The sequence below is a fragment of the Typopeltis vanoorti genome, chromosome 25 (assembly GCF_054136105.1).
Source record: "Typopeltis vanoorti isolate ZY-2024b chromosome 25, IOZ_Tvanoo_1.0, whole genome shotgun sequence".
Taxonomy (NCBI): domain Eukaryota; kingdom Metazoa; phylum Arthropoda; class Arachnida; order Uropygi; family Thelyphonidae; genus Typopeltis; species Typopeltis vanoorti.
Window position 1 is genome coordinate 73,231,972 of NC_143573.1, and position 25,062 is coordinate 73,257,033.

Here is a 25,062-nt window from a genome sequence, read left to right on the forward strand (position 1 = left end):
GTGCCATTGATTGGTTAACTGAATATAGATTTTATCATTACTTTCTTTTATTTTTACCCATACACTAAATATTAACATACAAAGAACTAGGCATTGATTAAAGTTCCTTAGTAATGTAAGTGGCTAAGAATTTTTATTATATTTTTACGTAGTCTAGAAACCCTGCTTTAGAGACAAAACATGAAACTTGAAGCCACTTCAGAGTTCCACAATATGCAGGTCTTGCACTATACAATGAAATTCCTCTATCACTTGAAGACAATCACAAACATGCATGCCTCCAATGGAATACAAACCTAAAACCTGTTGGTTGGAGAGCAGCTGTGTTAATTGCATAGTCAACGAAGGCTGGCTACTTAGAGCCCCAGCGTAGCAGTGAATAGTTAACCCTGTTAATAAGTGAAGAGCTGTTAATAAGGAAACAGAAAGGCTGGAATTTTAAGAAAGCCAATTTTGGGGGTATGGTAAGAGAAATGAAATGCACATTAATAGTAAATGGAAAACTTTTAAGGATATCATTCATAATCAGATGTCTAAAGTTATCCCAGGAGTAAGTTAAAAAAACAAAACCAGAGATGGTTGGATAAATAACCATGTGCTTAAATCAGCTGAAAAAAAAGTCACTCTTCATCATACCATTAATTCACAGTAGTGCTTCACGGTTTAAACACCAGAGGAACAAAAATATATTATTTATTAAGTTGGCAAAAATACAGCTGAATTTCAAACCAGAATTGTGAGAAAACAAACACATACCAGTTAGCAAGTAGGCAATTGTGAAAAATTCACATTTTAATTGAAGTAACTAACTAATGTTTCATCATGGCACCCTCAACATTTGGTCTTAAATTGACTCCCAAAGCAAATTAATGTTAGGGAAGAGCTTCATAGCTAACAAAGCACAGCACAGAAGTCATCTTCATGAGGCATAGTAATCTTCTGCCATTGAATGCCATGTAACACGGTATTAAGAGGGTAGTCTATTTGTCCTAACTTGCCAATGGTACATTGATAAAGAGAAATGACATCAAAGCAGATCATGATGTCTGAATTTTTGCTTTTTTTTTTTAAAGTTATGAAGTAATGAAAGAGAGAAGCTGCGTGTGTGTGTGTGGGGGGGGGAAACAAATGATTCGGCTAAATCACTTGATCAACCTCTCCAACAGTCAATTATCACTTCCTTAAAAATTCCCTTCACTTTGAAACTGAAGTAAAAAATAATATATTCAAATATTCAGACATAATGATCAGCTTTGATATCACTTCTTTTTTTTCTCAATGCACAGAGACCACTGATCTGATTATGCCATACTTCCCTCCTCTGACATTTGAATTATTCAAATTCACCATACATTTTATATGGAAAGGGACAACAATATCTCCCCCCCCCCCCCCCTCATACACCAACTTTTATATAGAATATTAGAGAACAAAAAAAACTCAGTACTGATGCACTCAAACCAAGAGTCTGGCTATGTAGATTATGTGTTTGTTTTTAGATAATTTTTAATGCATTTAAACAGCCAACATTCAAAAATAAATTGCCTTTCCTTCCTAGACACACTAGTTATTTTCCAAATGGTTCCTTACCTTTTCTTTACAGGAAACCTACAAACATAATGGGTACTTACGAGCATTCATAATCCATCACATCAATATGGCATTCTCAAAACACTTATATATGTAGAACTCTATAATCTTTGACACTTTTTTTAGTCAACGACTGCAATCCCTATAAAACAGACAAAACACTACATGCTTCCTGATCCTCTTCCCCTTATCTAACACACAAGTCCATAACAAAACTATTCCCATCCCTCATATACAAGGTATATTTGAAAATATAACTAAATTTCTTCATAATTCCCATGCCACTTTTAAACTACACATTCATCTAGCAGCCTTCATTCACCTACACATTCTGGAGGGTATAGTTTCACTTGCTTACAACTTATCTCAACCACTATCTTACTTTGGACAAACTAACACGTTTGCCTTGAAGAACAAAAAGTACATTTCACTATCATCATTATGACAAGTCAGGACTAGTCACCCATGATTGGATATCCAATCATAAAGGATTAAATGGAAAACCACTATGCTGCACAGTAGTCAATACAATCTGGTATCTCAATAATGTATGACTGCATTAATATTCACAATACGCGATAGACAAAAAAGATAAACAGGAACTAGTCTAACTTCTTTGCCTTTTATCTAGTCCAAGAGGGTGCCATGATAGGCCACTAGTTCCTTTTTCAGTACTATCTGAAACGTTTCTGTAGAGCAGTGTTTGGTTAGTGTATACATATGCACTCAGAAAATGCTGGTTTAAAATCCAGCAAAACATCAGCAACTTAATGCATTTATTTTGTTCTTCTAGTGTTGTTTATATTGTGAAACAAAATGAATCATCACTAAACACCTAAGCCTTTCATTACAGATAAAAGTAATTCGATAATTAATGATTTTAAGATAAATTTGAGCTAAAGTGGGCTAGGAATGATAAAGACCAATGCTAACAATTCTTATAGCTATATTAAAAATGAGTATATCAATAGAATGGTAGTTATTTAATCAGAGCTATGAAATTTCAAAAGATCCTGTTGAGGTAGAAGAGTTTACTAATTACTCTGTGAATGTTTGCCCAAGAAAAGGTGTGGATGAGGATGTGACAATGCAAACTGAAAAGGCAAATGCATTATAGATCTAATAGAGCAGTGATTCCCAACCTGGGGTAAGCATACCTCCAGGGATAAGAACCAGGAGATTTAGGGATACGCAAAAAAAACTTGAATAGTGGAAAAAGACATACATGTCAGCAGTGTAAGACAAGGTACAAGTCAAGACTTGCAAAATTAATTGAATGTTATGATGAGTGGGTTTCCTTCATTATTTAACCTCACAAAAAGCCCCATTCCCTCGCTTTGTTAATTTGGTGAATGGTGGGGAGTCTCTCCACCATTCGTGATGAGTGAGTTTTTCTGGGTCTTCTCTAAGTCTATTCTTTGTCATTATTTTAGATTTTTAATTAATTTCTCAATTTATGTATTATCAGATATGGATCAGTGGTTGAAAACCAGCACAGTCAAAAAAAAAAAAAAAAAAAGATGAAACAATGTGGATCACCAATCACGAAGAATTTTTCAGGATACATCTAACACTTTAGTGCAAACACAGTGAGTAGGCAGTCTACATTTCTTTGAACAAGTAAAAAGTGAAAATAATGTGATAAATACACTATCTACCAATAATTGTCTGGACACTTTAGCAATTTCTCTCCAATTCATTCCACAGGTGTTCGATGGAGTTGAGGTCAGGAGTCAGCACAGCCAGGGCAGTCATTTAACACCCATCTCACCATACCATTCCATATAACAGCTGCAACTCTGTGGCATGGGGAAATTGTCGCCTTGATAGTAACATGGGTCTTTTCCATAAAAATTCCACAGCGTAGGCAGCAGCCTACACTGTGGAGGGTCTGCCTCAGCACCTGAGGTACTGAGCTACCTTCATGGAACCATGGACAACAATGGTCCTACTCCAAACCAGCTGAATGCACCCCACACCATTACTCCTCCACCAAACTTTGTGGGCACAACACGGCATGGTAACAAACGTTCATCAGGCTGCCTCCACATCCACACCCTGTCATCAGATGGAAACAGGTGAACCTTGATTCATTCGCTCCAGAGTACAGTTTTCTACTGGTCAATTGTTCAGTTTACATGCTCTTTGCACCAGGCCAGACGAGCCACCTTCTTCGTTATGTTTGGTTTGTGTGCTGCTGCTGTTTCTCTTTCCTGGAAACCCAGTATATGAAGTTTTTTTCATACAGTATTAGTGTTCACCATGGTGTTACTGGTGTTTTGGACCTCCTCACAGATGGTCTGTGCTGATTGTAGCCAGTTTTTGTGTGCTACCCATTTTAACACTCCTGTCCCTGTACCTGCACATGATGCTAGAAAGTTTCCATTTGTTGATTGCATCGCTAACTGTTGATTTTGGATGCTGCAGTTGAGCTACAATGGCACGTATAGACATGCCACTAATGTGACGGCCTGATAAAACCTCTCTCGATGTCACTGAATTCATGTCATGTTGCCATACCACCTGTATTCAACTGCTATGATGAAATACTGCTTCCTACTACCTGTACACCGGTTTTTATGTAATTAACAAACCTGGAATGTGCCAAAACTTCAAATAACAGGGAGTGTCTGGACAATTATTGGTAGTGTACATGAAGTATGGATTTTCATATATAAATAGGAGACGAGGACTGGTGTGTACAGAAGTATTATCCAATGGTAGCATGAAACTTATGGAGACAACTACCGTGTTTGAATAAAAACTTTAGTTTAATATAACTAAAATCTATATTAGACGTTTTGACCTTTATGTCAAGGTCATCTTCTGGAGCATACAACTATACACAGGAAACAAGCTATACTACAATCAAACTGGTTTGTTAAAGACACTGACCAACTGCTACAACAATTGTTGGCCTGACCTCTGGTGACAAAAAAAAAAATAAAAAATAAATAAATAAAAAAAAAATTATACATCAATGCTTAGAGTCCTATTATTAGTGTTGTCTACTATATACATATATTAACATCATTTCAGCCAGTTGGTATGGAATGGTTTCTAATACTAGCTAAGGATTGGCTGGAGTCCTGACTTATGCTGGATCTTTCATATTGGTAGGCTGAATGTGTGCCATTCAGATCCTTGTAATTTTCATGCCATCTTTGTTGTTGATATTTGGGTGGTTTATCAGGTTTTCGCAGGATTCCTTAAATTTCCTTTCGTACCAGGTTTTTGTGCGGGGGTAAGGAGCAGGTGCTTTTCCAGTTGATTTCATTAACAGTCAATAAAACAAATCAAAAGATGAATCACTGGAGTGTGGATGTCATGAAATGTTATCACATTAAGGTGGTAATGTGATAACAATCTCAATATAGCCCCTGCTATATTGAGAGACTGGTTAAGTCACTTTCAGTTGAAAAGCTCTTTTAAAGATTCTAAATTAAAAGGCATCATCTTTATCTCTGAGCTATGGAGACTTACTGAATTAATTTTCTTTTTCTCAAATGACTCTTTCAGACTAATGTTTTACTGTACCTTTTTCTCTAAAAATTATCCATTGTACTTTTATGCAAAAGAAGCCTATTATTACGATGTTTTAATTAAAATGTTTGAGTGAATTAATGTTTTCAATATAAATATTACAGCAAGTGGTGAAATAGGAAATTTTATTTGGCATATTTGATCACCTATCATTTAACAAAAACTGGTGCAACTAATGCACATTTAAAAGTGCTGGAATGATTTTCCATTTAACAACTACTTTAACCAGTAAACTATTATATAACACTACAAAAATAAAATTTCATTATTATGCAACAATTATGGATTAAAATTTTTGTTTTGTTTCCATCTATTTTTAATAGAGAAGTTAATGATCTCAATTTCAGATGAATATCACATGGAACAAAATACGACAATTCTGACAAAATGTCAAAATACATATCATGAACAATTAGGGGAGGAAAAATCAGCTGTATATATCTGTTGTGAACACAACTAAAAAAAACAAAACAAATAAAAAAAATATATCTTATATATAATAACATGATGGCACTGAGTTAAAGCTAATATGACAAGATGATGGGAATGTACAAGTGGGTTACCAATACCCACAATTAAAGGAAAAAAAGTGGATAACTTTAAAACTGACACTATGTCATTTGCAGAGTTCCTGCACCTTGTCCATAACCATAGCCTTTGGGTCCAAACAGTTTTCCATAGCAAGCTATATATAAAAAAAAAGTACACAGTAATAAAAATGAATAGTTTCAATGGAACATGTGTACTAGACATATTTATAGAATTTTATTCAAAAACTCCAATATATTTCATCTATGGTTATGTGAAAATCATCATGGAGACATACTAGTGTGTCTTGGTCACAGCTGAAATGATATGATTACACTATTAAAGTTCACAGGAACAATTGTAAAAAGTTGCATAGATAAAAAGTAATTTAAAATAAGAACAAAAAAAAAACAAACAAAACATTATGAACAATTAACAGTATTCAATTCTCAAAACTTACACAGACTGGCATACCCTCTGAGTGGTTAAGGATTGGATGATTTTGTAACATTTCACATGTTTCAAGGAAAAGACAATTGAATTTGATCTTTCTGGAATGAAGAAGTTTTGTTTGGTTCCACAAAACTGTGCCTTTGTGTCAATAGCATGAGAAATAAGGTCAGACTTGCTAAATTCCAAAAATGTAAGAGTATTGATGTTCTTGGATTCTAATCAAAACAGAATAGCCAGTCTGTCCAAAGATCACACGAGCAAGGTCCCGACAGACACCTGGTAAAGAGAGAGGTGGTAATGTACCTTTCGTAGGAAAGAAGGAAGACAGTTTCAGAGCTGGTTTAAAGTAAATTCAGTCTATACTCATGTATAGATTGAATTTGCAAAAAATCCATGCTTATTTGTTCAGAGGTTCCAATAGGGTTAAAATTCTTTTCAGATTGGATTGTAGTCTGGTTGATGGCTGACAATTATTATTATTATTATTTCAGGCGACTCCAGGGAGTCCTTAAACTCATCGAGGGAGGCCCTAAACATCATGTCCACACAATTATACGACATTCTCACAGTATCTATCATACCTTGCCTTGAACTAGCTCACCATCATAGCACCGACAACAACTCTGGCAGCTTATTCCACTCATTTACCACTCTAAAAGTAAAGAACCCAGCTCTAACACCCCTACTAACCACACTCTTGCCCAGCTTCCATAGGTGTACCCTAGTTCTCCCATCACCAGTCCTGATTTCAAAAATATCCTCTGAATTAATACTATAGAACTAGCAATTTGAATGTCTCAATCATATCTCCCCTTTTCCACCTATCAACTAGTTTCTGCAACCCACAAATCTTCAACCTGTTCTCATATGGTTCATTCCATAGACCTGCTATCATCTTAGTCACTCGCCTCTGGATTCTCTCTACCTCCTCCCCATCAAGAAAGAACCGAGGTGACCAAATCTGGGCACAGTAGTCAAGATGAGGTCTTATCAACAAAAAAACTAATTTGGAGGAAAAACTGTCAATAGGAAGTTAGTAATAATGCAAACTTTTCATACTGTCCTGTATACATCTGGAGGTTACATAGCAGGAATTTCATGATGACAAATTTATCCAGCTTCTGCAATCCATGAAGCCAACAAATTAAATCTATATAGCACTATACAGTTGTTTAATGAGCATCTTCTAGGATAGCCTCTGCAAGGTTTTGCATGCATAGTTACTGAAGAGACTTGTGATCCCATATCTTTAATTTTATTTTATCTTTCCAAAAATGGAGTACATGCAGTCTCGATACAACTCTGTAATGTTTGTTTGGAATATAATATAATGGACCCACACTACAGCAAAGCCATAGGGATCAGAGAGACAGTTTATTATAATGCAAAGTTCGCTGTAAAAAAAAAAAAAAATCTACTTTTTCATTCCCAAGAAATAAGTACATATGAAGGTACTGTTATTCATTTGATAACTATAGCATCTTGAACTTACAATACATCAAACTTTAGCGGTTCTGTTGGGATCACCCTAACCAGAGAGCAAATCAATCCACCCTTAATTTATTTCCTCCTTGCCTCCCCCATTGTGCACTGGAAAGCTCCCAGTATTGATAGCTAGTAATTATGAATTATTTTAAACTTGGAATTGTTAAGGACTAAATTTGAGTGTTTTGTCACCATATAATTTTCATATTTAGTACTTTATTTCAATAAAATAAAATTTCAGACTTTAACACAGTGATATTACTAATCTTTGTATACTGACATGGATGAAAAATATCCAAATCCTGTTAGCTATAAAAAAAAAAAATACACAAGTGTTCAATAACATGGAATTTTATAATGCACACTGCTACTTGCAAAAAAAGGCTAATAAATATCCAGTATTTTATAGCCAAAACAACAACAATCTATTGAAGAGTGATAAACTTGAAGAGAAAACAGTAGCTGAGGTCAATAAATAAACAATTGGCAAGAACTATACATAAAGCACACAAAACAGAAAAAAAGTACAAATTTAAACAATAGCAAGAGATGTAAGAAAGAAGAGAACTAGATGTGTATGAAATTATAAAAATGAAAATTGAGAACTACTGTTTATGTTTTAAAATAGCTTAATGTCACTTACTGGAAATCTTCATAACAAACCAAACATCTGTGGTATGTACCATTAAAATCAAAAATATCTTGAAAAATTCAAGTGGTTAACTTTATAATCAGTCATTTTCAATTACAAAGAAGAAGGGAGGAGACAAGTGATGTTAGCCTACAGTAAGGAAGGAAAAAAATGATTTGTGCAGATGAAGTGAACAAGTCAGTTTCCTAAGTAGTCTGAGTCTTAATGACAGACCTGGAAAATGTTGATATTGTTCTCCTAAAACTATAAATTAAAGTATGGAATAATATACAGTACTGCTTTAATTAGAAACTAGTTTAACTATTTATTGCTGCAGCATTATTAATATTCAGAAATATCCTTGAAGCCTAAAGAACAGTTTTTGGTTATGTAAAGTGTGTGTGTGGGGAAAATTACTTTGTACTATCATCATTACATATTCACAGTTATGTATGCAGCTGACTTGTACAAACTGGTTGTTGAATTTTGTAGCAGTTTAAAAGTGGTGTTAAACATTTCTACAAAAACAAAATGTTGTTAGAGAATGATCTTAATCTTATAAAACAGTATGGAAACATATGGTGTAAAAAACTTCAAATGCAAAGGAATACAAAATTCTAACATTTTTAAGATCAGTTCTACAATGGATGTCAAGGTTTACATTTGTGTGTTAAGCATTCCGTTCATGTTACATTTGATATATATTTCATGCTTAAAACTGAATATATTTTTTAAAAATACTTTTGTTAGCATGACATTTTGGAATCTTGTGATATCAAATTCCTGGCATGTGCCTTCACAAGTTCTCTTGATATTTCAGTTAAAATATATTTATATTATTAAATATGTCTCTTTTATTCACAGTGTGTGTTTCTGGAAAACTGAATGCAGTATATTGGAGTAATACTAGCTAGACTGTCATTCGAAGATTCAATTTTTCTATTTGAATTATTTCTTCCTAACTACAAGTACCTGAAAAACATTAGGTATTGTTTTTCAGTAATCTTTAGTTAGCAGTTCCATCAGTGTAAATAATGATTTAAATATTTAAAATGCTAGTAGTGATGATTCAACTCTTAAGATATTTTAAATTTTAGTACCTGGTTGGCGGACTACAGAGCAGGCATAATTTTTTAAAGAAATATAATGGTTTGTTACCTGAAAGCAAAAACATTTGGCTGTTCCTGTTATGCAAAAACAACATTTGGGACACAACAGTAAGTGATGTTTTTGTTTTCATTGTTTAATAGAGATATTTACATAGTATTACCATTACTATGAGTATTTCCAGAGTCAGAAGATTCATTATGGGAGAGCCACATACACAATACCCATCATTTCTCCTTAAACTTATTCATCGTTCTGTGTCAATTTCATAAGATTCTATTATGTCTCCTCTTTTCCTGTTATCAACTAAACTTTGCAAACCAAAAAACTTTCAAATTTATCCTAGAGGTGCATTCCATATCTGTCACCAGTATTGTTACTCATCTCTGGATCCTATCCACCAGCTTCTTGGGAATCAGGAGGATAACAACCTTCCTATCTTTATTGCTAGTGTGTCTTTCAACATCCAAGTAATTCAATGAACTATTCTGCCAATTTTTGCAATGTTCCCTCTGAACTTTTCTGTCCACCATTACACTAAATACCTAGCCTAATCAATTTCTTACAACCCAGTACATAACCTTTTCATACCAAGTAATAACCTTACATTTTGCAACATTAAATTGATAACCATTATCCTTTGCCCACAATGCCTTTCTACAGAGCATCTACATCACCTTTAACTATTGCCCTTCCAGTTTTGCATCATCAGTAAACAAATGAACACCCCCCCCCCCCTAACTATACAGCCTTGAAGCATTCCATCAGTCACCCTCATTCTCCTGGATTCCACTCCACTAGCTTCATATCCATTCCCATTTGTTCCAATCTATGTAATAGTTTTCCATGCAATATTCTTTTTTTTTTTTTTTTTTTTTTTTTTTAAAAATAACGAAACCTGTGGTGCGTTCATAATTAGAAGAAACACACGTATAAACCACAGTGAAAATTATTTAATTGTAAATATTTCATCCTAAGTATCTTAGGACATCATCAGTACAGTATTTAAACAAAAATTAGGAATAACATATAGTTAGGGCGCATGATTACAATAGAATCTCATGAAAACGTGCTAAAGTAGTACAAAAAAAAAAACGTTAATTATTTAACACAGTTTTGTATGATAATTTCCCATACTTTAGGAATAGTAAGAACGTCGTTGCGGTTTAGGTTTGGTCTGTGTAGTAGGGCTTCAAAACTTTCTTTGTATAAACGTTCATGTTTAAATAAAGATCTATGTAAAAGTTTAGCCTTTTCCCAATGGATCCTATGGTTTGGATTTTCAATTCCGTGTTGAGAAAGGCCAGATTTCTGCGGTTTAAGAAGACGAATGTGGTCTTGATGTTCCGAGATGCGTTTCTGAACAGACCTACCTGTCTGTCCAAAGTAAGATAATTTGCATGAGCATGGAATCTCATAAACACCAGGTAACATTAAGGGTGAGAATTTGTCCTTAGGAGAAGGTAATAAGTTGTAAATTTGGTTGATAGGTTTGTAAGTAGTGGCAAAATTGTATTTCTTCATAATTTTAGAAAGACGTTCTGAGATGCCTTTAACGTAAGGTATGGGAATCCTATGCACTTCTTCCTGTCTGGTTTGATGTATGCAGAAATGACTGATGATTTTTTGAGTTGTTTTGGGATTACATCCATTTAGGATGGCTGTATTTTTGATAACTTCTAATTCCTGGTTTAAAGATTCTTCAGAGGAGAATAAAGAAACAATAGAATTACTAACTCAAAAATTTCTGTCTGATATAGTTGAATTGTTCAAGTTTGTTATTGCATCAGGTTACTTCACCTGGAAAGGTCAAATTTACAAGCAAGAGGAAGGAACAGCAATGGGATCTCCTTTATCACCAAACCTAGCAAATTTGTTTCTAGAACACCTTGAGGAAAAAATATTCACTTTTGAACCCAAACCAAAAATTTGGCTAAGATATGTTGATGACGTATTTGCAGTATGGAATCATCCCGAACCTGAATTACAACTGTTTCTAGATAAAATCAACCTTCTTCATCATCGCATCAACTTTACGTTAGAAAAAGAATCTCCACAGGGTATCTCTTTTTTGGATTTACACATCAAAAGAAAAGAAGACGGTTCCATCGCCACTTCCGTCTTTCGCAAGCCTACATTCTCAGGTCGCTACATTCACAATTCTTCAGCTCATCATCCATCTCAGAAATCTGGCATTATTAAATCACTAGTTTCCAGAGCACACAAATTCTGCTCCTTTGAAGAATATTTAAACCAGGAATTAGAAGTTATCCAAAATACAGCCATCCTAAATGGATATAATCCCAAAACAACTCAAAAAATCATCAGTCACTTCTGCATACATCAAACCTTTAACGTAAGGTGCATACCTTACGTTAAAGGCATCTCAGAACGTCTTTCTAAAATTATGAAGAAATACAATTTTGCCACTACTTACAAACCTATCAACCAAATTTACAACTTATTACCTTCTCCTAAGGACAAATTCTCACCCTTGATGTTACCTAGTGTTTATGAGATTCCATGCTCATGCAAATTATCTTACTTTGGACAGACAGGTAGGTCTGTTCAGAAACGCATCTCGGAACATCAAGACCACATTCGTCTTCTTAAACCGCAGAAATCTGGCCTCTCTCAACACGGAATTGAAAATCCAAACCATAGGATTCATTGGGAAAAGGCTAAACTTTTACATAGATCTTTATTTAAACATGAACGTTTATACAAAGAAAGTTCTGAAGCCCTACTACACAGACCAAACCTAAACCGCAATGACGTTCTTACTATTCCTAAAGTATGGGAAATTATCATACAAAACTGTGTTAAATAATTAACTTTTTTTTTTTTTTTTTTTTTTTTTTGTACTACTTTAGCACGTTATGCACGTTTTCATGAGATTCTATTGTAATCATGCGCCCTAACTGTATGTTATTCCTAATTTTTGTTTAAATACTGTACCGATGATGTCCTAAGATACTTAGGATGAAATATTTACAATTAAATAATTTTCGCTGTGGTTTATACGTGTGTTTCTTCTAATTATGCAATATTCATTCTATCAGAAACCTTCAAAAAATGCAGCAGTATCCTTTGGATCCCACTTCATGGAATATTAAAGAAATCATGTTACCTTAGAAATCAGGAAGGGAGTAGAGAGAATGCAAGAATTAAATAAATTCCCAAAATCTGTAGTCAATTTAAATGTTGCATTATGTAGATAACCTGGAATTTAAAAAAAAATCCTCCTGATCCAGAAACAATAGCAAAATGAAAGCAATTAAACACTATTTTAATTTGTTGTGTTTTTTTGTTGATGAATATTATTTGTAAGAATAAAAAGGGTAAAGTTAATAATTTAACATACCTCAAGCTTTATCACTAATTTGCTGGGACAACCGCTCCAGAACCTAATCCCATCCCATTCATGTGCCGTCTCCTATCCAGGACATTAGACTACCATGATGTGACTTGTGGCTGACTACAGGTATAACGATGTGGTGAGGACCCTCTCTCTTCCACCCGTTGTAATAAGTATTCATGGCTGTAATTGTGTTCACAGGGCCAGTTTGCCTGTTCTGAGGGATGAAAAACCAGTTTCCAGATGGAAAAACTCTCTACCCCCCCCACCCCGACCCCCAAATGAGACCAGCTAAATCACCTTTAGTCGAAAGAGACCAGATAAAAATTCCTCACGTCATGGACAGGAATTGAACCCATGTCTTTCCAACCAATGGGCTTCATCTATACCGCCTGAGCTACAGAGGTTCCTACCGAAACCCAATAACATGTTAGATCATGAATGAGAAGTCATCAAACCATGTTAAATACCAGTGTTCATGTTTTTGGCCAAGAGCCAATACTTATTCACAGTAAGATCAATGTCTAATTTTGTGTAAGGTGATGTATCCTGCATCAAACAGATAAAATTAATTTTTCTTTAGTCACAAATATCAAAAACTATGTGCTACTGCCTTCATCTTTTCCCATCCCCCTTTAAATGACATTCCCAATAGGTAAGCTTTAAGGAATTAGATAATATGAGGTTCCTGTTCTACACAAATAGAGCACATTAACTTTATGTTTAATTTCTAGCAAAGCCTGCTGAGGGTTTTTGATAAATGAAGTTCTGGTGGTAAATATTCAGGCAGAATTTTTAGTAAAGATAAATTAGATAAGAAAATAGATAATGTTCAATAAATTTACAGCTTTAACAGACATCAAGTTTGTTAAAGCAAATTTTCTTTCAGTATTAATTCCATAATGCTTTGGTTAGGACTCAACAGTTTTTATGATAAATCAATTCACCATAACAGTAGTTGCTACTATGTTAAAGGTGAAATCAGTCAAAACAAAACTGTGTGCCCATGTGTGCACACACACAATGTTAAAATGCTTTTAACACGTGTATCGGAAAAATAAAACTGATCAGAGACTGAAAATCATGGATATGAGAGTGCTCTGAAAGAACAACATTAAAAATGAAAATAATATAAAACAAGAATATTAATTAGCATTAACCAGCTTAGATGGCCAGGTGAGTAGGACCTTTGTTTTGCCAGTATTGTGAATTCAAATTCTACTTGAGAAAGTCTTCAGGTAGTAGATAAATTTCATTAATGGCAAAAAGATGAATTTTATCTTTGAGACAACCATTTTGTTTGAAACTCCACACACCTTTCATAGTGGATAAATTTGTGTTACAGGTTTTCTACCTGTTTGTTTTGGGTTTAATGGTGCAAGGGAGCCTGTGTAGCTCAGTGAAAGTGGTGTGTGCCCTCCATAGTGCTAAATCATCTGAAGAGAGAGCATTGTAAGTTTGACTCTAGTCACCAACTAGAGAAACTTTTACTAAGCCTTTTTTCGACCACTTCCTGAGTTAGTCGATCTCTGGCATGGGCAAGCAGATTTTTTCTCCCAGCAACTCGAGTTTTTCGTCCCATAAACTCAAGAAAATCGATCATAGAACCCACACTATTTTTAGGATTAGGGACCACAAGATGGTGGCACTTGTCAGTCACCTCTCTTCACTGGATGCCATGAATAATTAGTAATAATTTTGTGCCAGCTATCTCTGATTGGCTACCAGTGGAGATTTAATAAAAAAAAAAAAAGTTCTTCAATAAAAAGAGGGAGATTCCCACTGATACCAAAATTGTGTAGATCTTTCAATATTCTGAACCTCCAAGCAATGTTGTATGCTTTTTCCATATCAAAGAAATCCAATATTAAGTGCTTATGTTTTAAGAAGGCATCTCAAATTAATGCTTCCACATAGACTAGATCAGTTGTAAAATGATATTTGTGGAAGCCAGATTTTATTCTGGAAAACAGTAGTAGTTTCTCTTCAGAAACCATAAAATATGAAAAACCATTTTTTCCAGACTATTGTACAAGCAGCTGGTCAGTACAATTGGTTGGTAATTTATTGGTGATTTTGGATTAATCCCCAGCTTATGAAAGACGATTGCCTTTTGCCAGGTATTCAAAAGAAAGTTCTCACAGGAAATTCTGTTCAACAGAATTTTTTGCGAGATCGATTCTCAGAATTCTAATTCTAAGAATGAAAATCAAAATTGATTCCCAGAAGATTGAATAGTTGATTCTTACAGGTTGGGCTGTATTTAAGCAAAGCAGCTTTCATTTCTTGTTTCTTAAATGGCTTGTGGTATTCTACAGTACCACTAGAAGAAAACAGAATTTGTTGTTTTACTGCTTTGTATTTTTGGGCAAGGAACATGTACATGGTGGGGAAAAGATAAGGTACTACTGATGTTTTAGCAAAAATCTCCGAGAGTGTCAGCAATTGCTATTGGATCAGTAATTGTGCATCTATTATGTTCAAGGATGAAGAGCTGGTGTATCTGTCCTTTATTTTCTGGATTTTTGTCCTAGGTTGTTAAGAAATTGGATGTGTATTGGATCCAGGATTTCTTTTGGTTCTGATAATGGATGTGTCTTGCTCAGACTGGAGCACATCTGAAAGCACTGAGGCTTGTTTGCTGTTGTGGGATATCTCAGAAGATACCTCATGCTTTCTTGTGAGCTTCTCTGACTGCTGTGCAATCATCGGTCTGCCATGGCCATGGTTAAGGGAAATGTGAAAACCGACTAGATGTTTTAGGAATTGCAGCTTCGTAATACACTGTCACGTGGCTTGCTGCATCACTGATAGGGGATGAGCTGATTGTGGCAGAATCAAATTCTACTAAAACAGAGATGAGCCAGTCGGCTTGCTCAATAGCCCACGTAAGATATCACGGTAAAAGGTAGGGTAGTAGACAGTTAAGTTGATGGCAGTGAATGATCAATTCGAACATTATCCCACAGAATGTTATATCCATTTAAATCCCTCATTAAAAGTAAATAGGATAATAACTGCAATATAATGTTACCAAAGTCATCCTGAGAGATACATACAGCAAGAGGCAAGTATATGATTATACTGTTATAAGAGATCAGAATAAGAGTCAGATGGCAACTGCTCCTATATTTATATTAAGTGGGACTTGCTTAGAAGAGGGAAGGGATATGGTTGCCCACAAGGATAGCAACTCCTTCATGGGCAGGTTCGTCTCCCATCTTGTCCTTACTAAAGATGGCTATATGATGTTCATTTCTACTTCATTAGGAAAAATATCCAAGACACTGTCAAATTGGATTCCCTCTAGGGCACTTGGTATGCTTATTATTTTCTTGTGAGGAAGCAAGAGAAATTGAGGATTGAGCCCATATCATTCCTCTTTTAGAGAAACAGGAAGTAAAATATACTGTCACAGTTACTCCCCCCCCCAACAAAACTGTATGTGTGTGTGTGTGTGTGGGGGGAGTTAACCGTGACTGAGGGGTAAGGGGTATAACCGTATTCATCTGATGGATGATGCACGAAGGAGATTCTCTGATTGCTGTGGGAATTTCCTCACTGATTTTGGGGATCCTGCCAACTCCTTCAAACTGTGCTAGATGAAGAAAGGTGACATTTTCCCTAGTGGATGTTCTTCAGTCAAGTGCAGTTTTCAAAGGGTTGGTATGTATGTCTGACTGATTTTTTTTGCTTCTTTATGTTGTTATCCAATGATGTTTCAATGGTTTCTGAACTTAGCCGAGGCTTGTTGAGGGCTCTGATAAACTTGATGAAAAATTACCCATTCTCAATGGGAGTTTGATTCAGCACAGAGCTCCCTGCCTGCCATGGAACTATATATGGATTTCCCCCATCCTCTCTGGCAAGAAAGAGATGCATTCAAGAGAGGGAAACTATGCTACTCCAGATGCTATATCAGCAGTACGGCAAGCCTTGGGCCCTGTCCCTAGACCACGGGGAAGGAAACACTGCAACACTACTAACCCTTGGAGACAAGCCTACTAGCCACATAATCCTGGTCAGCCATCCAGGTCCATTCATCCTACAAAGCAGTGAGAGACTGCCAGGATCGCCTTTCTGGATGTCCATGGGTTGCACCACACAGCAAACATGGTGGTGAGGCATTGGATTCCATTGATGGTGGTATGGAAAATAGGGCAGTAAAAAAGACTAATTTTTACTGTCCTGTTTAAATATAGAAACAAAGAAAAGTATAGAAAAAGAATAAGAATGAAAAGGGCCAGTACTTCACTGGTCCTTTTCATGAACAGATGTCTTCCATGGATACCCTTCACCATGAACAGATGTCTTATATGGAGAGGTGTCTGGCAGATAGATTGCCATAATTTAATAATGTGTAAGCAGAAGTAACCTATGGTGGTTTGGTAATTTAAAAGAATGGGAGATGTAAGTTTAGAAAAGTAAGTGTTTGAAGCAAAAGCATTGGGGGGGGGGGAGGGGAATTCAAAACAAGATTTAAGATATAGAGGCTAGAAGAACTGATACGGATAGATATGTCTTGGTAGAAGAACACCTTTCTGGATGTCCATGGGTTTCACCACACAGCAAACATGGTGGTGAGGCATTGGATTCCATTGATGGTGGTATGGAAAATAGGCCAGTAAAAAAATCCATGGAAGACATCTTGGTAGAAGAACCATACTGAAGACTTCAGAAATAAGATCTATTTGGAAGAAAACTCTCAACTTGTAGTGAAATCTTAATTCTGGTGAACTAATATAGTATCCTGCAACCTTTTGCCCCGCTCTGGGAGTGTGGCAGAATGAAAACAATTCAAGAAACAAACTGAAGGAATTTTCCTTTCAGCAGATATAAGAGTGATAAATGCAGTGGTGCATAACTAAAATGCAACTGTAAAAATTATACAAAATGAATATTATAATCTTAGAATGACATCTAACAGTTAGAAAATACATACTTTTGCAATATATTTCTCCTTCTCTTTCACATAATGTTGTTGATTCTAGTTTCTTGTTGCATTCTTTACAAGAATAGCATGTGCTTTTGTGCCAAGCCTAAAACAAAATTCTTTCATCAAAATGATATATATATATATATATATATATATGTAATAAATTTTTTAACTTGGGGATATTGTATATTAGGATAACCAAGTAATTTTATAAACTTGGTTATTTTAACTCCTAATTCCAAGTATGCAAACAATTAAGTTTGCACCTGAAACAAAGTTCAAGTCTAAAGATGGTGCAACACCAGGGCAACTCACTGTAAAGGTGGGTAAAGCTCTGATCACTATTCTTAGTATTTTCCCATACTGTAAAGCACATCTCACTAGAAGATGTATACTGCAATGCATTATGGGTGGGGTCACTACCCAAACCGGTTTCAACCTTTTTTGAGGTCTCCTCAGTGAGTAGACCCTAAAAGACTTGGGCTAGGGTCTAGACCCTAGACCAAGTAATTTTATAACCCAAGTTTATAAAATTACTTGGTTATCCTAATATACAATATCCCCAAGTTAAAAAATTTATTACATCTATATCTCTTCCAGAGATTTTTTATTAAAAATAAAAACACCTTGTTGCAACTTCTATAGGTAAAGGTGATAAGGCTCCGTATTACTAAAACCTTGGTATATTTAGGGTATAGCTACTCACTGAGGAGACCTCAAAAAAGGTTGAAACCGGTCTGGGTAGTGACCCCACCCATAATGCATTGCAGTATACATCTTCTAGTGAGATGTGCTTTACATTATGGGAAAATACTAAGAATAGGGATCAGAGCTTTACCCACTTTTACAATGAGTTGCCTGGTGTTGCACCATCTTTAGACTTGAACTTTGTTTCAGGTGCAAACTTAATTGTTTGCATACTTGGAATTAGGAGTTAAAATAATCAAGTTTATAAAATTATTTGGTTATCCTAATAATATATATATATATATATATATATATATATATATAGCAATTTGTAGTATTAACTCGGTACTGGGATATGTTCATATTTATATACACTGACTATAACCGAAACTAGAATAACAATTAAATTTATTCAAAACGCAACATGTTTTATCGGATTGTCCGACTTCTTCAGGCATGGGAACATAGAAAGCAAATAAACACTATAAGAAACATCGTATCATTATAAAACGACTATTACAAAATCAGAGAGACATTGCCTACAAAAGAACTAGAGCAAGTGCCCTGTCAAGACTACTGTTTTTAGTAAACACAAATGATGAAGGCCATCAACATGAGATAAACTGGACAACAACCTTAAACCTTCATATATGCCGTGACAAGGTGGAGCGACGCATAGTCGACTCTAAGGAAATTGTTATGGACTCTCATCACATAAATAATAACCTCAGCTATAATCTACCAGACTCTTTCAGCTCTGCTATCCGATATTGGCACATGCGTGAAATCAGACGCACGCAGCTACTTAACAATAGAAGTTCAACACGGACTGTAGCTACAGTTCAAAGCTAACTGATTTTGTAATAGTCGTTTTATAGTGATACGATGTTTCTTATAGTGTTTACTTGCTTTCTATGTTCCCCACGCCTGAAGAAGTTGAACAATCCGATGAAACATGTTGCGTTTTGAATAAATTTAATTGTTATTCTAGTCTTGGTTATAGTCAGTGTATATATATATATATATATATATATATATATATATATATATATATATTTTTTTTTTAAGCAGATGTTTCTAAAATGGTGGACAGGAAAGAAAAAAGAGAAACTGAAAGAAGGTTACATAAATATCAAATCAATTAGTATATTTGAACATATAAATGAGACTAGGGAAAATATGGATGGATGGATGACCAAAAATTTAAGATAATAAAGAAAATATGCACAACAATACATGCCATATTATAAAGCATTAAAAGTAGTGAATATGCATATCAAATGAAAAATCATTACAAATCAAAAAATTGTTTTAAGAAACTCATTCTGTGTGGGCGGCAGTAAAAAAATTCCATAACCACTGAATTCCTTGTTAGTGGAAAAACATTATTAGTTTAAGTTTTTTAATCCGACTTTCACACTGTTTTATTATTAGACATACTAATATAACTGACATCACATTGTACAGCTAAGATTTTCTTAAAATGCAGAAAATAATTTTCAGTAATGATTTCTTAGGTCATAATTTCTCACAGAATTTCTAAAACCATTTATGTTAATATATTTTTTAAAAAAAGTTGTTTTAAATCACAATTACTGTTATTTTGTTTATTCAGAGACCAATCACTTTATAAACAAGATACTTTCCAAAAACCATTTCACCATTATTTGTATTTTGAGCAATGGCACAACTTACAAACACAAAATAAATTTATGTTTAAAAGTAGTTCTGATAATATAACACTGATACATTCACAATAACAAAAAGAAAAAAGAAAAAAGTATACACAATACAAAGTATACACAAACTTTAGCCAATTATACTTTCTGCAGTAACCAGATCTTCCAATTTATTCTTTCACAACGTAGAAAAATCCAGATTGCTCAAGCAACAGAAAACTGATTACAGAATGATATTTAGAAAACAAAAAGTGTTTTAAATAAAACAATATTTACCAGAGACATAATACTTGATAATTTGCTGAATGCAAAGTAATACAGTTGTTTGTCACAAAAGGCATTCTCCTTTTGCTAATTAATAACAGTGTAGCAGCCATTGGTGTTATGTCACAGAATTGCATCAAATGTGTAATAACAAAATAATTTTTGTCAAAAAAAGTCACATAAAAGATCTTACTTCATAAATCTTACCTAGAATGCTGAATAGGAAAATTTCTCTAATTTTTACATCCAGTTTTAATTCTGTGCTGGAATTTAAGCCTTCTGAATTATACAATTTAGCCACTGTAAAAACTTTTATACTTCTATATGTGAGGAGATTTCTGATCAAATATTACTTATAATAAATTTAGTTTAATCCTTTATCCAAGTGTGTGCAAACAAAGTTTGCACCTGAAAGTATCTTCAGGACTGGGGTAAAGTGGTACAACACCGGGCAACTCCTTGCAAAGGTGGAGCAAGCTACCAACACTCCTATTTCAGTATCTCCCATAATGCAAAACACATCTCCTTGCGGATATGTATAATGTTACACATTGAGAGAAGGGCCACTACCCAGACTAGTTTCGACCTTAAAGGTCGAAACTAGTTTGCATTATGGGAGATACTGAGATAAGAGTGTTGGTAGCTTGCTCCACCTTTGCAAGGAGTTGCCCGGTGTTGTACCACTTTACCCCAGTCCTGAAGATACTTTCAGGCGCAAACTTTGTTTGCACACACTTGGATAAAGGATTAAACTAAATTTATTATAGTCTGACCAAGTGAAAAATAAACTTTCAACATCTTTCTCTAAATCCAGAGTAATTTAATAGAAAGGTGGCACACCGTTTGGCAGCTCCTATAGGAGGAGATGACCTTGCTAATGCTTCTGCCTTGGTATCTCCACTTGGGCCTGGCTCCCACCAAAGAGAGCTCAATAAAGATCGAAACTTCTCTTAATGTATAACATTATACATATCCGCAAGGAGACGTGTTTTGCATTATGGGAGATACTGAGATAGGAGTGTCGGTAGCTTGCTCCACCTTTGCAAGGAGCTGCCCAGTGTTGTACCACTTTACCCCAGTCCTGAAGATACTTTCAGGCGCAAACTTTGTTTGCATACACTTGGATAAAGGATTAAACTAAATTTATTATTTATTATAGTCTGACCAAGTGAAAAATAAACTTTCATCAAATATTACCTACTCCACCTGTTTTCTCATTTTCTGGTTTCTGATGGCTCTTTCATACTCAAAGTAGAAAGAGCAACTTAATTGAATTAATGGTAATATAGAGTCACTTAAGGATTCAAGCAAAATAACTAGGAGAATTCCACAACCTCCACATAGTCTATAAATGCAGAGAACAACAGGCGCTGCCATATATCCAATCATCACCTTGGCATGTCCAGTTAATAAGTATCCAACTCGTTTAAATCCCTATAATTAGGGATTTAAACTGACAAAGTTATATTCTGTAATGGTTTAAACCAAACCCAAAATAACACAATTTGATGAAATGTCAGGCCAGCTAGGGTGTTACCCAATTAAAGAAGGGACCAGAGAACAGAAAATTCAGTTACTGAAACAAAATCAAACTCAACTTGTGTAGAATGTTAGGCAACAGTATCAACAGAAAAGAAGTGGAACTAGCAAAAAATTAGAAACTACAATACATCAACCTAATTAGAGACAATACAGCACTTTTCAAATCATAGTGATCAAGGAAACAAAGAAAGCATTTAGGATATTCAGCAGTAAACATGCAAATAAAGATTTTGAATGGCAGGTAGTTTCAAGCAGAGTGAAGTGGCAATTTTCAAAATGGGAATTGGACCATGACTTATTTGTGCTTACATCACAAGAATGCTCTATTAATTAAGTAGAGGAATTTGCATCATTAGAGAGAGAGCAATTGACTCGGAAAAGCTGGTTCCTGCTGAATCTAAATAGCAGAACAGACAGGAAATATGAAATTCTCATTCTATTTGACTTCTGCTTAATGCTGCAACTAATCCATTTAATTCCCAATTTATTAATTCTCTTAACTCTTGGTATGCAATCAGCTACTTGTTCCTTCAAACATTCCTTTACCACTTCCCGTGCACTATTAACATCTTTCCCCTAAAGAATATCCTCCCATGATACCACTCCGAGCAATTTTCTAAACTTCCCTAGTTTCCAGCCCTTAATTCCACATAAAGATTCTTCTTTACTGAAAATTCCACATATATAATAATATATCTTTCATCAACCAGTACTGAACCTAGAAATGATTCAAAAACAAAAAAAATCAGGATAGCATACTAATATGCTATATTTTTTCTCATAATTATTTACATATAATATGATACAATTTGAAACTGTTGATTTGAATTTTCAACTGTTGATATTTCTACTGTTTTTGTGAAAACTGTAATAAATGTCAGTAATAAATTACAATATTCAAGGAACTATCAAACTGTGGAACTTCTGTAAAAATCCAATGAGTAAGTCTAAAGTTACAGTGTAGTGAATTTATCACTTATGCACTCTAAGCAATGCGTAGAACACTATACAGAGTACAAGTATAGTTTAGGGCATGCCAAACAAACTGTTGGGAATTGGAATTCCCTTCTCCACTTGGGAGTACAGGTAAAGCAGTTCCAAAAGCTGGCCATTAGTGGCACAAGACACCAAGCCGAATGGCACCAAACTAAGCTGTTTCCTGAATGCTAGTGAATAATCCTGCTGCTACTTAGTCTGTGATATCATACTGGAAAGAAAGCAGACAGTATGCAAGAATCATTACAAAGGAAAAGACAGTTTCCCCTGCATATAAAGTCTGCATGGGTGACAATTATAAGCCTTTCACCTATCACTATATATCCTTACTTTTTATCTCTTCTTCCTCATTATACCATTCAAGAAAAGTTTTTTTAATTATTTATTTATTTAATTTTTGTTTTGTTTTTGTTGACTAGGAAAAATTTCCTGCAAGAAAAATCCCCTCCTCATCACAAAATCCAAACAAAAACTAAATAAAAAACAAAATCCAACAACAAAAAAAGGCTTTGCATGCACTTTAACTCAAAACTTTATAAATTATGTGTACCATCATTCAATCTTACAAACCTAAGCTGTTATTTCCAATAGAACCTCAAGTGGTGATCTCAACTATGCCAAGTACACTTGACATGATTCCTTCCACCACAAAGCATATGATGTGTCATGTAATATCTCACAACCATATCATTCTGACTCAAAATTTCCTTATTCATTTAAAGAAATGTGCTCCCTTTATTATTCTTCAAATTCTTATAACCACTTAAATCTTAAAAAAACTGAGAGAGAACATCCTTTATCCATCAATTTGCAGGATTGTCCTTAATGATGCAACAGAATACTCTTTACAACTCGTAAAGAGCATTCTGTACAAAAGTACAGAATGATTCCATACAGTGAAATCCCCTGTTTCCATACTCCTGATCCAATCAAATAACAGAAATAATGTTAAGTGGAATGAAGACCAACATTCTGCTCTTAAATTCCACTTAAACTTACTGACCAGCATTCAAGCCTTGGTCCTCCAACAGAGTATCAAATAAGTGGTTAAAGTAAAATTTGCCTCAAAAACAAATTTTCAGTGATGCAGTCAGCCTACAAGCAGTTTGCAACAGCTTCAAAATACATCAACATATACAAATCGCATTTTGAAATAACAATGCAGAAAAATTATCTCTGGATGCAATAACAAATCATACCTTCTGGCTGTATTCAATTAACCCTTCCCATGATCACTGGGTGCAACTTCTGGTTTTCTATGTTTCTGTCTCTCACTCTCATCCATCTGCCCGGATAGGCTGACCTCATAACATCCTTCTTATGCATAGATGACTCCAACAAATTAAATCTCACAACAATACCAATAATAATAATATTAATAAAAAGCTGTGCACGTCATCTCTCCCTGTTTTTCCATTATAAAAAAAAATTGGTTACTGAAAAGGTCTTCTGGTCCTCATGCTATTCATAATCCCCCCCCCCCCCCCCCACATGCATGACAGTTGTACTGAAAACTTGCCCACATCCTATGTGTGTTAAACATATTTCCTGAAGATCATCAGCTAACTGGCAACCAGCAAAATCTTTTCTACTCCTGCTCCATGGCAGATTTCCAGGACAACTTCATCCGCCTTTGGATACAAGAGATGGAAAGCTCTGAATAAAATGCTCATGTGGTCACTTTTGCAATTTCCAGGACATCTGATAAGGTTTGGTATACAGACATACCAAGCTACAATCTTGAAAAAGGAAAAATAAATGAAATAAAACTAGAGTTCCCCCCAGATGTTTCTGTATTTTTTTTATTTTGCTCTTACTACCTATGTCTTTCTCTCAATGACCTCAAATGCCTTATCCATTATATGACAATGATGACGGTAACAGGCAAGACAAGACAGCTTAGTGACCTGCAATGCTTCCAAAACATAGCCCTATTTGTTTTATCCCTTGCAAGAAAGATCTTGTGTCATTTCCTCTTACCTTTTAAATACTCACTCAACTCAAAATCAAATTTCTTTTGCCAGGTTGACTTACACCTCCAGTTTTCCTGGCATATCCCATCAGTAGCCTCTTTAGCCACCAAAAATCTATATTTATGCATTTTAAAATACTACTTCTCACCTGTACAAGTTATAATATCATACAAATTCTAAATCTGCCCAGACTCAGAACAAACTGCTCTAATGCTTGATGCTATCCTGAAGATGACAATCTACTTAATGATATCTCTCTCTCATATACAGATAAACACTTCATGGCAACC

At 34.8% G+C, this 25,062-nt stretch overlaps 1 protein-coding gene across 2 annotated transcripts in view; it reads right to left on the minus strand.

Moving 5' to 3' along the window:
• Positions 1-5,241: 5,241 nt before the first annotated feature.
• The window catches only part of LOC150092849 (cysteine and glycine-rich protein 2-like), a 77,070-nt gene continuing 57,249 nt past the window's right edge, over positions 5,242-25,062 (minus strand). For both annotated transcript variants that reach the window (XM_090414530.1, XM_090414531.1), the window contains 2 exons: positions 17,638-17,734; positions 5,242-5,818 (listed from right to left, as the gene is read on the minus strand). In XM_090414530.1, the coding sequence (XP_090270656.1) occupies positions 5,745-5,818; positions 17,638-17,734 (171 nt within the window). In that variant the 3' untranslated portion in view covers positions 5,242-5,744. The remainder of the gene's footprint in view (positions 5,819-17,637; positions 17,735-25,062) is intronic.